This window comes from Protobothrops mucrosquamatus, unplaced genomic scaffold, assembly GCF_001527695.2.
Source record: "Protobothrops mucrosquamatus isolate PMUCROS unplaced genomic scaffold, P.Mucros_1.0 scaffold2411, whole genome shotgun sequence".
NCBI classification, from domain to species: Eukaryota; Metazoa; Chordata; class Lepidosauria; order Squamata; family Viperidae; genus Protobothrops; species Protobothrops mucrosquamatus.
In genome coordinates, this window is record NW_015388483.1 from 71,172 (window position 1) to 88,707 (window position 17,536).

Consider the following 17,536-nt stretch of genomic DNA (forward strand, 5'->3'; position numbering starts at 1 on the left):
CTCCTAGCTGTAATTCCTAAAGGAAATCAACCCTGACTGCTGTTTGGAAGGACAGATACTGAAGCTGAAATTCCAATACTTTGGCCATCAAATGAGAAGTGGGGACTCATTGGAGAAGACCCTGATGTTGGGAAAGATTGAAGGCAAAAGGAGAAGGGGATGGCAGAAGAGGAGATGGTTAGACAGTGTCATTGACCCCATGGGCGTGAATTTGGGCAGACTCTGGGAGACAATGGAAGACGGGGTGTGGCATGCCACGGTCCATGGGGTTGCAAAGAGTCAGACATGACTTAGTAACTGAACAATAACAACTTGGTTTTAATCTGGTAGCTGCACATTTCAAAGGGCATCTTAGCTCTTTTGGTGGATTTGCAATATGGAGAGCTCGTATGGTATAGTTAGTGAGATGTTGGACTAGGATAGAAAGACTTATATTCCAGTCTATCATCAGCCATGGAAATTCACTGGATTAATTTGGGCCAATCCCCCCCTCTCTCTCTCAGACCAATCTATCTCACTAAATTGTTGGGAAAATAGCCAGAGAATGTGCTACCCATGCTGTTTTGAACTCCTGAGTGAAAGATGGGATATATCGATAAATAAATGTTGCATAATATAGCAAAAAGTCAATTGGCATCTTATTTTGAGTTCTATTTTCATCTTTGCTATCCAGGAATGAATTCAATAAAGCTTGTTCCTAGTACATTGAACTGATAATTTCCTTTTTTTTTTGTTCTTTGGGGGGGGTCTCCTTTTTTTTAACTTCTGATTCTGCCAGTCATCGTTGTTGCACAGGAGAGGAACTATGTTCTAAAGCAATTGCTGCATATGTAAACGCAAAATGTATCTCACAAGGTGAAAAGAGCAAATTATGAAATCTGTTCAGTGTCTGCATAAGGCTTATTGCTGGACGAGGCTGTTGAACTGCAAACATTGCCTTGGGCCTTTTTAATGGAATCCTGTATTTAGCAGATAATAAGATTAGAGGACCTCCAAGATTCCTTTCAGTTTTAAATTTCTGGGATTCCATTAGATTTGTGTGCATGTGGTGCTGCATATGGTTTTGGCCCATACTGGACTAACAATGTTTTTCTCACAATCAGTTGCCTCCTTTAGCCAGTCAGTTGAACATCTGATGTGACAAGAAGAGAGATGCATATTGGCCCTCCTTTCTCTTCACATGCCTCCATTGCTTCAGCTAGGTATCTGAAGGAGACTTTCAGTACAAACTTCATTAGGTTTTTTGGGAACACAAGTCAACCTGTGTTCATCTAGCCTTCAGTGCTCCAGTTGAACACAGGGAGATTAGGGAGGTACCTGGATCTATCCACTAGGAAGCCTGCACACATTTTACACAATGTCTTAACAGGACTACCTAATACCTTGTATCAAACAGGGCAAAAATCATTCCAGTGGAAAAATACTCACCAAGGTCTCCTTGACAAATGTCAGTTCTTGTAGCTCCTCCAAGAATAAACTGTGGGTCTTTAACGATTTCCTTGAAGAAGATAGGAAAACAAGACCAGTGACCTGATTAGAAGATAGTCTGCTATGACCTTCTCATAATTTTACATCTCTACGGAGGCAGTTTGACAATTAACAAATGTGAACTTTCTGTAAAACCTGTAATGTACAGTTTATTCAAATCTGACCTTATAATATTATGAAATTGCTGAACTAAAGCTCTTCCTTTGCCCAGGAAATTGGAAAAAAACCCCTCTCTGATGAAGATGATAAAGTAGACCACAACCTACTCCTTGGTAAGTTAGAAAAAAAGGTGGAATAGACAACAGATGGATCTGTAGCTGGCTGACAAACCGTACTCAATGAGTAGTCCTCAACAGCACTACATCCACATGGAGAGAAGTAAGCAGTGGGGTACCACAGGGTTCCATCTTAGGCCCAGTACTCTTCAATATCTTCATTAATGACTTAGATGAGGGAATAGAAGGGGAACTCATCAAATTTGCAGATGATATCAAACTGGCAGGAGTAGCCAACACCCCAGAAGACAAACTCAGGATCCAAAAAGATCTTGACAAACTTGAATAATGGGCCCTATCCAACAAAATTAGTTTCAATGAGGAGAAAAGCAAAGTTTTACATGTAGGCAGGAAAAATCAAAGGTATAAGTACAGATTAGGCGAGACCTGGCTTAAAAACAGCAACTGTAAGAGGGAACTTGGAGTCCTAGTGGACGATCACTTAACCATGAGCCAGCAGTGTGCAGCAGCAGCCCCAAAAGCTAATACAATCCTGGGTTGTATAAACAGAGGGGGCACACAAAACTGCACCTGCTACCTCATTCCAAACCAATTGCAGCTTCCAGATAGTATTCAAGGGCAGCCCCATGTAAAGTGCATTGCAGTTATCCAATATGAGATAACTAAGGCATGAGTGACTACAGGGTCCAGCAATTGGGTACAATTGGCATATAAGATGGATTTGTGCAAAGGCTTCTCTGGCCATAGCTGCTACCTGGTCTTCCAGCAGGAGTCAGGAGTCCAAGAGGAACGCCAAATTTACACCAGAATTTGGTGTGATCTGGGAGGAGTGTTACCCCACCCAGAGTCAGAAATTGCAAAAAATACAAAAACCAGCAACCACTCCATCTTGCTCTGATTCAGTCACAGCCAGTTTCTCCCCATCCAGACTTTAATAACCTCCAGGCCCTAAAAAGCATAACTTGCCCAGAATGGGGCAGAGATATCTCAGCTTATGCATGGGGTACACTATCTCAGCACAAGAATATTAAGAAAAGCATTAAAAAGTATTTAAGTGTGGTTTAAATTGTCATATTTCATTCTGAGTATTCATTACAGATCATTGAGAGAAACTGTTTCTTTTGCTCTTTCTTCCATATAAAAACAAGCAATACTTCTAAATAATATATACTCTAAGCATGATAATATTTCCCTTTGTTAAATTGAAGCACTTTGTCATGACAAATTTTACTTGGTTCTATCATGGCAAGGTAAGGTTAATGCTAATCCTAGAACAGAGAAAAGTTGATAGGTTGAAATCCAAAAGTTTAAGAAAGATATTTGTTGAGTTTCCAATTACTTCCAGATCCAGCTATCTGCTTACAGTATCTAAGAATGGGTGTAGTGTTCTTTTATTTCTATTTATTTTACATCAGGTGTAAGCCAGCCACTTCATATGACTCAGAGCAGTTCACAAAAGTAAAATTCCTTTGCTAATTCTTATCTAGGTTTTTTTTTAAAAAAATCTTGCCTTCTCAAGGAGGAGTAGAGTTGACAAAAGAACAGGTAGAGAAAGATATTCTTATCTCATTACCTGTTGAACATGGGAATTTAATATTTACTTATTTACCAAGATTTAGGGGCCAAGTTACTAGGAGTAAATCTAGGTATTTGGTAGAAGTAGTAAACAAGTTGAAAACATGTAGAAAAACATTTTTTTAAAAAAAAAATCCGGTGTGTCCAGAATATACGCTGGCCAGATCTGTTTCCAAAATGTTGAGGAGAAAAACATGGCTTAAGTCCAAAACAAACAGAAAGTGTATGTGTAAGCCACTCGGAGAGAAACCTCCCTGATTCACATGGGTATAAAAGAAAGGAAGCACAGAACAATAAGACTTGCAAGATTCTGTTATTATAGCCACCCTCAATAAAAATAATCTTAGCCTTGCGGTGTTGATTCTTGGTCTGGCCTACCTGGTGGGATTGACAATAGGAAACAACCAGCGGTGGGAATCAAATATGTGAATAACCGGTTCTCTGCGTGGATGCTGCTTCCGGAAGTCCATTCTGGGCCTGGGCAACAAAAAATTAGCTACCACTTCTACCAAAGTGGTGCGAACCAGCTGAATCCCACCACTGGAAACAACCCATGCTGCACCAGGAGCCTACTCCCAAGATTCAGAGGATGGCCAAGTTTTTTAAGACTTTCAGAATTAGGGCGAGAGTCAAACAAATAAATTACTTTATTGTTTCTGGCTGTACTACAACAAAACAGAGACCAATTTATAGGTTCCCAGAGCACATCCTCATCCCTGAAGTCCATATGGCCCCACTCCTCCTATGAGTTTAAAAATGTGCTTCTTTCAGCAGGCCCCAGGCCAGGGTAACTTATGAACTCCTAGGAGAAATGGGACGTTTTAATTCTCTTTGTATTTCCATGACTTTCTCTTCGTGGTTGCCTGTTTTTAATGGCTTTTTCCAATCCAAGATGATTTCCAATTGATATCAAACTCCATGCCTAATATATTTTCTAAATACAAAGTTATCCTAGATATCAAGGCATACCCCCACAATTTAGTTAGCCATTCTTCCAAAGAGAAAAGTTATTTTTCAAACATGTATAAGATTCTTGTAGCCCTTAACATGTCTTGAATTACATGTGACTTAGCAACTTGTAATCATTGTCAACATTATCCTCAGTCATTGCCCCATCATCACATGAAGTGTTAATACCACTTTATAATGCCTTGGTAATGCCACACGTGGAATACTGCATCCAGTTTTGGTCACCACGATGTAAAAAAGATGTTGAGACTCTAGAAAGAGTATAGAGAAGAGCAACAAAGGTGATTAGGGGACTGGAGGCTAAAACATATAAGGAACAGTTGCTGGATGAGGGGTGACATGATAGCAGCGTTCCAATATTTCAGGGGTTGCCACAAAGAAGAGAGAGTCAAGCTATTCTCCAAAGCACCTGAAGGCAGGACAAGAAGCAATGGATGGGAATTAATCAGAGAGAAGCAATCTAGAACTAAGGAGAAATTTCCTGACAGTTAGAATTAATCAGTAGAACAACCTGCCTCCAGAAGTGAATGCTCCAATACTGGAAGTTTTTAAGAAGAGATTGGACAACCATTTGTCTGAAATGGCATAGGGTTTCCTGCCTGAGCAGGTGGTTGGACTAGAAGACCTCAAAGGTTCCTTTCAACTCTATTATTGTTATTATTGTTGTTATTATTGTTATCATGACAGATGTCTAAATCAAAATTTGACAAGTTTCATGGCCTATTTCTTTCTGAGCTTCTGTTCTCATATGAATTGCTCTGCTTTGTTATATCTCTACATATTGTCACATAGGTATAAATGAGAAGTAGAGATGTTGGCTCTTCAGTTCACATTCCACGAACTGATTCCCTCCAAATGTGTTTGATTAACATTTCAGCCAATATAGGTAGTGCACCAGGCTGGCTAGGGCTTATGGGAAGGGTTGTCAAAACATCTAGTATAATTAAAGTGAGAAAAAGTGAACCTAGATTGTCAGACTTCATTCCAGAAATATTGGGCTTCTTTGCTGTCTAATTTGGGGTGATTGCTTTGAATACTTTTATTTCAGCTGCTTTTATAAGGATTTGATCTCTTGAATGTCAAGGTTTCTTCTGTCTCCTATTCTTAAACAATGCAAATATTTTTCCAAAAAGCTCGTGTTGTTTTGTTTTTATTTTTACTTTACATTAATGTGCTTATATATTTATTATTAATGTTGTCTCCTACTTTTCATGTATTATGTAAACCACTCTGGTAGTTTTTTTAAAAAAAGATAAACACCATTAGATAAGCTAGAAACTAAGAGTTGCCCATCAACTATTGTTCTTGTCCAATAAATATACCTACTCATTGCATCTACATTTTACTTCTTTGGCTTCAGTCAGACTTTTCTATACATGCAAGTATTCTGCAGCGTACTGTGTTGATATAAAACCGGTCTCAGAACTCAGAATTCAGAGAATTTGAGGACCTGAAGTCAAGTGTCACTTTCTAGCTTAGTAAAATGCAGGAAGGGGATACAGTTTTGGGGAGTGGACCTTTTACCTCTCTCCCTGATTAACAGAAAGCAACTAGCAAATTATAGGCATGTAAATTCACCTTCTGCTTTGGATGCATGGGTGGATACATGATGAATAGATGGCACAATTTTGTTAAAGCAGAGTTATTCTATTCCTCACTTGGTTCTTTCAGCACAGTGGATTTGTTTACATGCCCCTATTAAAGGAAACTACGTAATAGTCTGTCACTTCCCCACAAGTGTCTTATGTTAGACACTATAAAAATACAAAATTACCATTGTCAAAGAATTCCTTCTTTATTCTGAGCCTTGTGGTTTTGATGTTGTAATTTGAATCCATGGACACTGCAGTTGAACTCAGTGGCCTAAACCATTCCACTGGGCTGGCCATGTTTCCTGTGTTACAATATTCTGTGGGTGAATCAATGCATCCATCTATCACAGAAAGTGCAAAACCAGAGGGTTGAATAAGATGGTGGTGCTGTTGACAATGTGTCTTTTGTTCTCACTAATCATGACACAGTGGAAAGACAGAGATGTTGGTAACAAGGTCATCCACTCTGAGATATTTCTTCTGAAACATATGAAATGTTTGTGATGTGGAAGAGGGGAGAAGGGAAAGGAACAGGCAGGTTATTACCCAATACTGATTTTTTAAACTACCCATAGCTATTGCAAGACTTGCAATCTCAATAACCGCCTTTTGATGCCAGTCATCATTTCCCAATGTCACCTGCTAGGTAGACATCATAAGTGACTTCCTGAACATTTGTCAGGAAGGAGGTTTTGCTATAGAAGCATGTTCCCCTGTTAGCTTCTGTCTGCAGAAACATCTCTGACATTTTCGTCTTGCTTTTTCTGTCCTCTATCATTGCTTGTCATGTCAACGGCGGCTTCTAAATAGATCATATCAACAGAGCTTTAAAAAAATCAGCAGCATGAATGGCCTGTTAAAAAGCAGCCTTTTCCCACAAGTTGTCTCTTCATGTCCTATAATTAGATTTCATTCCCCACAGTTCTAAGTTAACCTAATAGAGATTGTGGGAATTGTATAATATATATGAAAAGTATGAAATTGGGAAAGCCTGGGGATAATTATTTAAGGAAAGAATTATATGGCACAAGTGGAATTGCTGCTTTATTGTATTAAAATAAGTTTAATTGATCAGGAAATTATTGTTTTCAAACTGAACATGTTATTTTTTTCTTTTACTAGTCAGTATAACACAAGCAGCCTAACATACTGTCAGCTAGTAAAAAATGGGCACTGTTATTTCAAGACTTTCAGGTAGGACTGAATCCACAGATCCATTTCCCCCCCTTTTATAAAAAAAATGGCAGCTTCATTTGACTTGACATGACTTTCAAAAGGCATTTGGAGTCAGTCTGAGAAGACTGTTCAGATCCAAATGCACAGTGGATAGAAGCAAATTCACTCAACTCAACCTCACAAACTGTCCCTTGTCCCCCTTTCTTACCCCATCAGCAATAGGACAAAAGGCATCATTTTTTATGAAGAGTTAGCATCTTCTCTACGCCGACAATCTTAGCTTGGCTGCTGAGAGACCAAAGACCTACAGCACAAGTTCAACAGGTACCACCAACCAGTTTTTTAGTGCTGAAAACTGGGAATTTTATTTTATCCTTCCTGTACATTTAATTATCCATGGAAAACCTATGATCCACACACACCCTCCACAAGTTTTCAGATCTCCCTGAAAACACATAAAAACCATAGCACACACTAGCCTCTCCATAAAAGATACCCTCCAGACCTTTGTGCTTCCCAGAACAGGCATTATTCTCTGTGGGTCAGTCATCCAGAAAACAGTTTTAAAATAGTTGAAATACTTGTTGAAAAGGGATGGACAGACAGGTGGATAGATAGAAAGAAAGAAAGAAAGAAAGAAAGACAGACAGACAGACAGACAGACAGACAGACAGACAGACAGACAGACAGACAGACAGACAGACAGACAGACAGACAGACAGGTGGATAGATAGACAGACAGACAGACAGACAGACAGACAGGTGGATAGATAGGCAGACAGACAGACAGACAAGACAGACAGACAGATAGGAGAGAGAATACATAGAGATAGAATATTACTTCCTACTCTGTAAGTGACTCCTTAGTTTGAGCAGTTTTACACACAGTTTACATGCCCTGGCCCCACTGAGCCCACAAAGTGTCCAAAATCTCTGCAGTAAGTGTGATCAGAGGAGCCCTGCAGCCTGCAATGGAATCCTGACCAGTAAGGATCATAATTGGAGGTTGTACTCAGTGGAAGAAAATCAAGCTGTCTCCACTGGCTACATGCAACAAGAACCAGGTTGATCCTGCTCTCTCATTTTGGACACCCTTTTACTTTGGCCAGGTGAGCTCTGCTCTTGATGTGGCTTTTTGTTTGGGGGGTGGGGGCAAATCATGCTAAAATTAGTTATATGCAGTGCTTTTTTGTGAGAAAAAAGGTGCCGGAACTCATATCTTGTTAACCTTTTATTTTAAAAAATTATATATTCAGTTCTTAGCAGGACCGGTGGTTGAGAAGTAATTAGTATTTTTTTTTCATTTTTAAATTTGGGGTCAAATTTACACTAACATTTTAAAAAAGATTTTCAATTCACAACGATTTTTTAAAATAAAGAAATTATTTACCTTTCGCACGTAGTCAATAACTGTACACACACCCACACATATCAGTTGTGTAATGAAACATAACAGTCACCGCCCGCAATAAGCACTCAGCGCGCAACCACACGACCAATCACAAGCCGAGCAGTGCCACAAGCCGAGCAGCACCATCACAACCAGCGCGGACAAAGTACGCATGCATCGGACTCGACACACAAACAGCCCACATGCACCGTTTTAATGATTTTGCCGCCGACCTGCTATGCTCGAAAGGGCGATTCTAGTCCACGTGGACCAAACATCAAATTTTCAAGTTACTTTTAAAACTTGGAAAATCCATCAAAAAAAGGTGCCGGAACTCTGTTCCGGTGCATTCTATGACAAAAAAAGCACTGGCTATATGTGATGGTTTTAAACTTTGCATACAACCCAGAGTCACTGCATTGAGATGAGTGGGTTTATAAATCATTTAAATAAATACATAAATAAGCAAATCCTGTACTGATTGCTAAAATTGCTTTCTTTCCTTTACCCTGACTTCACTTCCTATACTCATCTATGAGTTGCCTGTTTTGGTATACCAAATTGTTCTCTGCATAGGTCTGCATTCCTGGAACATCTGCTAGTGTACAATAAATACCTACTTGTCAGGTGTACTTTTAAACTTTCTCTATTTAAATGCATTGGTGACACGAACATTAATTTATTAATTAAGAAAACAACCATTTGAAAGCACTGCATTCAAAGACTTGCTCTTCAATCTCTTATTTTAGAAGCTGTCTTGTCTGGGATACGAGACAGAATCCTTTTACTATATTCCCTAAGAGATCTAAGGTTATTTAGCTTCCATTAAGGACAGACGTAGCACCTTATGAACTGAATTAAACTGTTTGCTTTAGTATGAAATGCAGCCTCGAGCCTGGATTAATCGCAGCACTTTGAAAGCAGCAACACCAAACCAGGATGTGTTCTGCCTAGGCTGCCTTAGGTGGGCAGATGGCCTTATTTTACAAATCTTACCTACAGGTAGTCCTCATCTTACGATCACAATTTCTGTTGCTAAGTGAGATATTTGTTAAGTGAATTTTGCCCCATTTTATGACCTTTTTTGCCACAGTTATTAAGTGAATCGTAGTTGCTGCATTAGTGACACGGTTGTTAAATAAATCTGGCTTCCCCATTGACTTTGCTTGTCAGAAGGTCGCAAAAATTGGTCACATGACCCCCAGGACACTGTAACTGTCATAAAAATGAGTGAGTTGCCAACTGTCTGAATTTTGATCATGTGAGCACGGGGATGCTGCAACGGTCATAAGGATGAAAAACAGCTGTAAGTCACTTTTATCAGTGCTGTTGTAACTTTGAATGGTCACAAAACAAACTATTGTAAGTCAAGGACCACCTGTATTTTTGTATCACAGTCATGCTGCATCCCCTTTACCAAAGAACAGACGGTGATCTGCCCAGTAGAAAAATCTGATAATTTGAGAATAGAATAGAAGAGAAGAGAAGAGAAGAGAAGAGAAGAGAACAGAACAGAACAGAATAGAATAGAATAGCATAGAATAGCATAGAACAGAACCTTGGAGGTCTTCTAGTCCAGCCCCCTGCTCAAGCAGGAGAACCAGCTACACTGACTCCCAGTTGCTCTCCAGGTGCACAATTCAAAGTGATAGTTATCACCTTTAAAGTCCTACATCAAACATGTCAAACACAAGGCCTGGGGGCTGGATACAGCCCGCAAAGTGGTTTCATGTGGCCCGTGAAGCCATCCTGGAAACAGTGATGGAACGGCCCCCACTGCCTTGGCCCTGGCCCAGGCTAGCCGGGAGCCAATGTACAATTTTGTGGTGGCCATCTATGCTGAAACGCATTCAGTCTTAGCTCCATAAGCCCCCCCCCTGCATGGCCTGAGAGGAACAGTAAGGCTCCTCCAGTGGACCATGCCTTGGCACTTGCCCTGGTCCCACCTCCTTCTGCCAGAGACCCTCAGATCTATCCCACTCCTGCCCAGGCCCCACAGACACCCTTGACATGAACGATGTAGAGCTGGCCACACCCACCCAGTAGGCCACACCCACTCCATCCACACCCACCCAGTAGGCCGCATCCATCCTGGCCACACCCACCTGGCCCCCTGAGGGCAACCGCAGTGCTGATGCGGCCCTCAATGAAATAGAATTTGACACCCCTGTCCTACATGGTACAGGGTCAGGTTACCTATAGACCGTCTCTCTTTGAGGCCCATTGGCTCATCCTACTACTGGTAGAATAAGGTAGGTGCATCCAAGGTCCCCTCCCTTAAATGTTGCCATCTGATGGGATCTTGGAAACATCCCTTCTCAGCCCTTTGGAACCTGAGATCTGAGAGATTCCTAAACTTTTAGCCTTCTAGAAGGCCACAAATACCTGGCGTTGCCCCCAAGCATTGGGCTAGGATGCAGGATGAACTGGGAGGCTGTTTGATTGGTGCCTGGCAGTGGAGGAAGGGAACCTTTGTTTTTAGGGATGCTTTTATAGATCATTAGCCACTAAAGTCATTATATGAGTTGGGTGGTTATATCAGTCCAGTAAGTAAATAAACAAGCAAGCAAACTAAAATGTATGATAGAAATTCAAGTGAATTTTTTTGTTGGCCCAACTCCTATAAAGTGATTCATAAGGAAGTACAAATATTCCATAAATAGAGTTTTAAACAATGCAGTACATCAAATAAAATACATCACCACTGACAATATTCTTGGAGATTTTTTTTATTATGGTTGTTAAAAGTGTGATTCAAAGGTTTTTAATTTTTGTACCTAGAAGAATTACAAGCCATGAATCAAAAGTAATTTATTTACTGAATATAGCACAGATTTACCCATGTAAGCGTATAGAGCAGTGATGGCGAACTTTTTAGAGACTGAGTGCCCAAAAACTGCCCCCGCCCCTGCTCCACCACACCCTGCCTGCCCGCAGGGCCACTCACTGCCTCCAGGGCCCGCCACAGATCGCCCAGGCAGCCCAGCAGCACCATGGTGGCCACGCCCTCTGCCCACGCCCTGCAACATCAACTGTGCGCATTGGGGCGTGAGGGCAGAGTCTTGTCTATGCTGCCTGGCTGCCATGTCCTTGGCTGCGCTGCTCCGCATGGGCCATGCTCAGGGGGAACTCTCCTCCAGGGAGGCTGCTAGTGAGGAGGGGGTCATGGGCGGAGGCAAGGCTGGGGCAACGGCATGTGTGCCCACAGAGAGGGCTCCGAGTGGCGCCTCTGGCACCCGTGCCATAGGTTCGCCACCACTGGTATAGAGTAAGAAATCACTTTGGGGTATTAATTAGGTTTATAAGAGTGTATTTTTCAAAAGTTGCCATTTAGGTAAGACGTCCTCTTATTATAAATCATAGGGAGAATAAGACTGTGTTCTGAATCCAAATTGTACCTGATGGGAAGGAGAAAATCAAATACCTTTTCACATGTATTCTCTACAACTTGCAATGACCCCTTGGAGAAATAGTTATTTTATTCATCTGCATAAGGAATTCAGACTGAATGACCCTATTGCCATTATATTCTCACAATATTCCTGTTTACAATTCAAGGTGCTGGGTTGTCACCTTTAAAGCCCTACATGGCTTAGAACCAAGTTGCCTGAGGGACCATCTTTTTCCAAGAGTCTCTATCCATCTAAATCAATCCAGCAAACTGGGCATGCTGCATATCCTGTCAGCCAAAGAGTGTCAGCTGGAAGGAACTAGAAGGCAGCCTTTTTCTGCTGTAGCCCCTTATAGAATATTTTCTCCTCAGAGATTAGAATGGCCCCAACCCTGTTGCCTTTTCTCAGGGCTTTAAAAACTTGGCTGTGAACCCAATTCTGTGTAAAGGTCCAGTTACTTGGCTTTACTTTTAGCTGATTAATTATTTTGGCTGCTCATTGTATTTATTTACTATTTATTGTTTTTAATTGTTTTATAATTGTAAGCCACCCAGAGTCACTTGGTTGAGTTGGGTGGCTATAGAAATTGAATGAATGAATGAATGAATGAATGAACGAATTAATACAAAGAGATTTGGGGATTGATTCAAGATCAGGATGGTAAGCATTAGGATTCAGAGGAATTTCCATTTTGAAGTTCTTCACAGACCTTAGAAGGAACACCTTACACAGAAAGCATGATACTTGAAACAGTAGGCTGGTGGGCTAACTGCAACCAAATATGCACCCAATAAAACTACATTCTAATGTAAAAGTACTTATGCTCATTAAGCGAGCTAGCAGACATTTGAAATGCCAGTTGGGCATTACTACTTGAGAAGAGATTTGCTCCTTGGTAGCATGACAACTTTGTTCCTCCATTATCCTTGCACTGGATAGTTAGGACTACAGAAAAAACAATTACAACCAGTCTGCCTTCCAGAGAAGACCAGTATATTGTGCAGGACAGAAGAAGGGCTGAGAAAATATCTACAGACCCCTCACATCTTGGACATAAACTGTTTCAACTCCTCCCCTTGGGACACCACTATAGGGCATTGCATGCCAAAACCACTAGATCCAGGGACAGTATTTTTTCCTCATGCCATCACTCTGCCGAACACCTAATCCTCACAGCACTTTCTTATGCCTAAGCTTATTTAGCCATGTTGTATGGCTGAAGTATTAATACTCTTTCCATCTTCTTTACTATCCCCTCTTATTGGTATCATTATTATGATTAACACTGAGAGCTTTTACACCAGAGACAAATTCCTTGTGTGTCTAATCACATTTGGCCAAATAAATTATTCTATTCTTATTCTTATTCTTTTATTCTTATTCTTATTCTTTTCCATTCCATTCTTTCTTTTTGGGTGTTTTTACACCCCAGGTAAATGAAAGTCAGGTAATAGCCAAAAAGGATAATGAAAGACAGTGAATTATGGAGCAAAAATAAATGAAATGTGACAATTGCATTAGGCTGGCTTTTATTCCTGCATCCCAGGTTTTTTTTTCTACCTCTTGATACTTTCTTGAGCATTTGCAGATACAGTCAATGCCATTTTCATCCAAAATTCATAACCACTGCCAGGAAAGCTCAAATTCTGCACTTTATCTTATGTGGGTCAATCTGATCCGAAAACAAAATAGCAGGGTATCTTCAATAAGACGCAGAGCGTACATTTAGCCAGAATAGAGGGTTGGAGGGAAAAAGGGCCAGGGGAAACCCAGGAGTCATGTAGAAAAGCAAATTATGAGGCACTCAAGAAACATTAGCCTCCTGATGGAGCTAGTTGAAACTGACATCTCTGATTAGAGAAAAGATATTGGCCAAATGTAATACCAATTGGCAGTCCTTTTGGACTTTTTGCGGGAAGTTAAAAAAAATTAAATCATGACACATGAATTTAATGAGTAGTGATAGTTATAGATCATTTTAAAAATGGATGTTACGTTGTAATTATAAAGCAAGAGTTGAACTCAAGTTTTATCTATATCTGCTGTTCAAGAAGTCAGAAGTCATTCTTTTTTTTTCTTTTTGCGTATCTTTTTTTCTGCCTATATTTTTTATTTTATTGCACTTTCTTTATTCTGTCTTCGCTCTCCTGACTCTTAAGCTTTTGCTAGGTTTTTGTTTTGTTTTATTTTTCCTTTAAACTTTTAAATAAAACTTCATATAAAAAAGAAAAGAAACACCAGCCACTTCTTCTGAAATGTATGATATATTACATGTTTAACAATCACCCTGAGGGAGAGACATTTTTTCTGCTTTTGTACAAATTTCAGCTCATAGAAAATGCACTCTTGGTTTAAACTTACCCCTGGTCTTTTCCACACAAAAGAGACGGGCGGTTTCTCACTGTAGAACAGGGAAGAGTCACTGGCTGGGAAATCACAGTCCTCAAAGAGGGTCTCCTTCTGCTGACATTCAAGCTTCAGCTCCTGGTAGGTTTGGCCACTGGAGTGGGTGGCACAAGCATTTTGGGGCAGAGGAGGAGCCCGTGTGCTGGGGTCCCGCTGGGTATAAGGCATGGCTCTGCTTCTATCTAAGAAGAAGAGGAAGTGAATAGCTAAAGGGGAAATTCTACAAATTCTACAAATGAAAATGACAGCAAAAAAAGGAGAGCTAATCAGATTGCCCTTACAAGAATATCTTTACCTGCAGGAAAAAGTTTAGAGGGGAGAAAACTATCTTTCTTCTTGCCTAAATGGCAGCTTCACAACCTTGCACACTGTTGTTTAAAAAGCAACACCCAGAGAATAAACAGTAAAGAAAACTTGTTTGGCTTCTTCATGTCCTTCTCCAGCTACTGATTACCTGCCCTCTGGTATAAGTCATACAGAGGGTGGTTGAGAAAGTAGCTGGAGACTGACCAGGTAGTGGGGAATCTGTGGCCACCAGGAAGGGAAGGGCTGAATGCTAAAGGGAAGCACGGGGGCCCTGCTTTGCTGCATGGCTGAATCTGAAAAATGTTGTGGGGCAGGAAGACCTCAGGGCATACATATCCATGCCCTTCTTGCAGCTTTTTGTTTTCTGTCAGACCCACCATGTAGAGGAATCTGTGGCAGAAACAGCTCACCAGCATCAGAAAATATGGTTCTGGATTAATTATCATGCACATTTGAACTGGGTCTTCTTTCATATGAAACAATGCAACCAAATTCCTTTCATATGAACGTCTTAATGCACTCTAGCCATTGTTCTTATACAATAAAAGTAGCTTGTGTTTTTATACATATAAAATGTAAATGCACACACACAAACACACATTTTATATATAGGCAGACACACATTCTCTTAATTTTTGTATTAAATTAAAATTGGAATATCCCATTTTTTTCCACTTTTTGCACAAGCGTACCAGATAGCAAAGTTAGTAAATTGAAGTATTATTATAAACTGCAATTAAAGGCAATAACAGCACTCCTAGTCCTTCTTTTCATTAAATTAGACATAACCAATTCCAGCAACCGTTCTTTATATGTTTTAGCCTCCAGTCCCCTAATTATCTTTGTTGCTCTTCTCTGTACTCTTTCTAAAGTCTCAACATCTTTTTTACATTGTGGTGACCAAAACTGGATGCAGTATTCCAAGTGTGGCCTTACCAAGGCATTGTAAAGTGGTATTAACACTTCACATGATCTTGATTCTATCCCTCTGTTAATGTAGCCTAGCACTGTGTTGGCTTTTTTTGGCAGCTGCAGCACACTGCTGGCTCATATTTAAGTGATTATCCACTAGGACTCCAAGGTTCCTCTCACAGTTACTACTATTGAACAAGGTACCACCTATACCTGTACATTTGGTTTTTCTTGTCTAAATGTAGAACCTTACTTTTTTCACCATTGAATTTCATTTTGTTAGATAGCGCCCAGTGTTCAAGTCTGTCCAGATCCTCCTGTATCTTAAGCCTGTCTTCTGGAATGTTGGCTATTCCTGCCAGCTTGGTGTCGTCTGCAAATTTGATGAGTTCCCCATCTATCCCCTCGTCCAAATTGTTGATGAAGATGTTGAAGAGCACTGGGCCTAGAACAGAGCCCTGGGGCACCCCACTACACATTTCCCTCCATGTAGATGCAGTTCCATTGAGGACCATACACTGAGTACGGCCGGTCAGCCAACTACGAATCCATCTGGTGGTGATGCTGTCTAACCCACATTTTTCTATCTTATCAAGTAGTAGATCATGATCTGTTTTATCAAATGCCTTACTGAAGTCTAAGTAAATTATATCCACAGCATTCCTGTATATCTACATTCTGAGGTGAAAGGTGAATGTATCATACTTGACTCATATCTTTTTATGACTTCATGGGGAATCCAGTTTTAAACTCAGAGGTTAATATTTTTTGAACTACATACCTGCAGTGGTGGGATTCAGCCGGTTCGCACCACTTCGGCAGAACCAGTAGCTAATTTTTTGTTGCCCAGGCCCAGAATGGACTTCTGGAGGCGGCATCCACACAGAGAACTGATAGTTCACATATTTGAATCCCACCACTGCATACCTGGCATTTGGAATTTGAGAACTGGACAATGTAAATAGATTTTCTGTGTCCTATTATGGTCTGTAAATAGATTTTCTGTGTCCTATTATTGCAGCATTAGAAAGATGGCCTCATTCACTCAATGGACTAAGGACTGATTGTACCTGCCACCTATGAATGAAGTGCCTATAGATGTAAGATTAGTATGGACAAATATAATGAAATATGGGAGTCATTTATACAAAATATCTTAGGTTAAAAAAAAAGAAATATGATTATGTAAATATCTTAAATAAATATATGTCCTTGAATAAATAATTGCATTAGATAACAGCATATAGAATTATAATTATTTCCTGCTAAAATGATATTATATTTTTTCTTTTTCCTTTGTTGTATTTTTTCACTTCCTTTGTGCTTTTTTCTTTGTCAGTGTATATATCTTTATCTTTCCATTTTGTTTTTTTATTTGTTGTTTTTTTTCATTATATTAAAATCAATAAATGAATAAATAAAAGAAGAGTGGCATTTATATGTTGAAATTCTGGTATGGTTAATTCTGCTGTATGTGTTAATTACCGAAGGTAATGGTGGATGTGACCTAAGTGTTTTTAGGTTAGCTAAACATCTTCATCAGTTACATTTAGTTCATACATTTAAATTTTATTTTTTACACATATTGTTTAGCCTTACACTCATGAATACAACTGTATTTCAAAGTTCTCTTAATATTTTTCCTTGGGCTTACAGTGCTTTTGGTCTGTAATCTGTTCATTTTTCAAAATTATTGTATAATTGCCTTCTTGCTTTTAATCCATAGGCATCTTTCTGTAAGAACTTTATATAACTGAATGAATCCACGGGCCTAAACTTATTTAAATTGCTAATACCTGCAAATTATCACTGGACCAGAAATGAAATGATTTCTAATAGGATTACGGTTTGGGAAATTTCTCACTTTGAGTATTTAGAAAGATAGCAAATTAGTTTTTGTGGGATGTACGGGATTAATATACATTAGGGCAGCAGATATATCAGTACTACAGTACGCTGCGAATCGTGAACATAATAGTGAGTAGTTTTCCCCTCCCAGAAAATTGCTAGGAATTTGGTTTCTTTGTAATACTTAACATGATAAAGCAAGACAATCCTATTTGTAAAACACTGAAAGTCATACAATACTTTGAA

At 39.7% G+C, this 17,536-nt stretch overlaps 1 protein-coding gene across 1 annotated transcript in view; it reads right to left on the minus strand.

The window, feature by feature from the left end:
* The window catches only part of CAPN9 (calpain 9), a 39,660-nt gene extending 25,031 nt beyond the window's left edge, over positions 1-14,629 (minus strand). The window contains exons 1-3 of the mRNA XM_015824905.1: positions 14,520-14,629; positions 14,180-14,406; positions 1,429-1,498 (exon numbers count right to left, since the gene is read on the minus strand). Coding sequence (XP_015680391.1) covers positions 1,429-1,498; positions 14,180-14,392 — 283 coding nt within the window. The 5' untranslated portion in view covers positions 14,393-14,406; positions 14,520-14,629. The remainder of the gene's footprint in view (positions 1-1,428; positions 1,499-14,179; positions 14,407-14,519) is intronic.
* Positions 14,630-17,536: the final 2,907 nt, after the last annotated feature.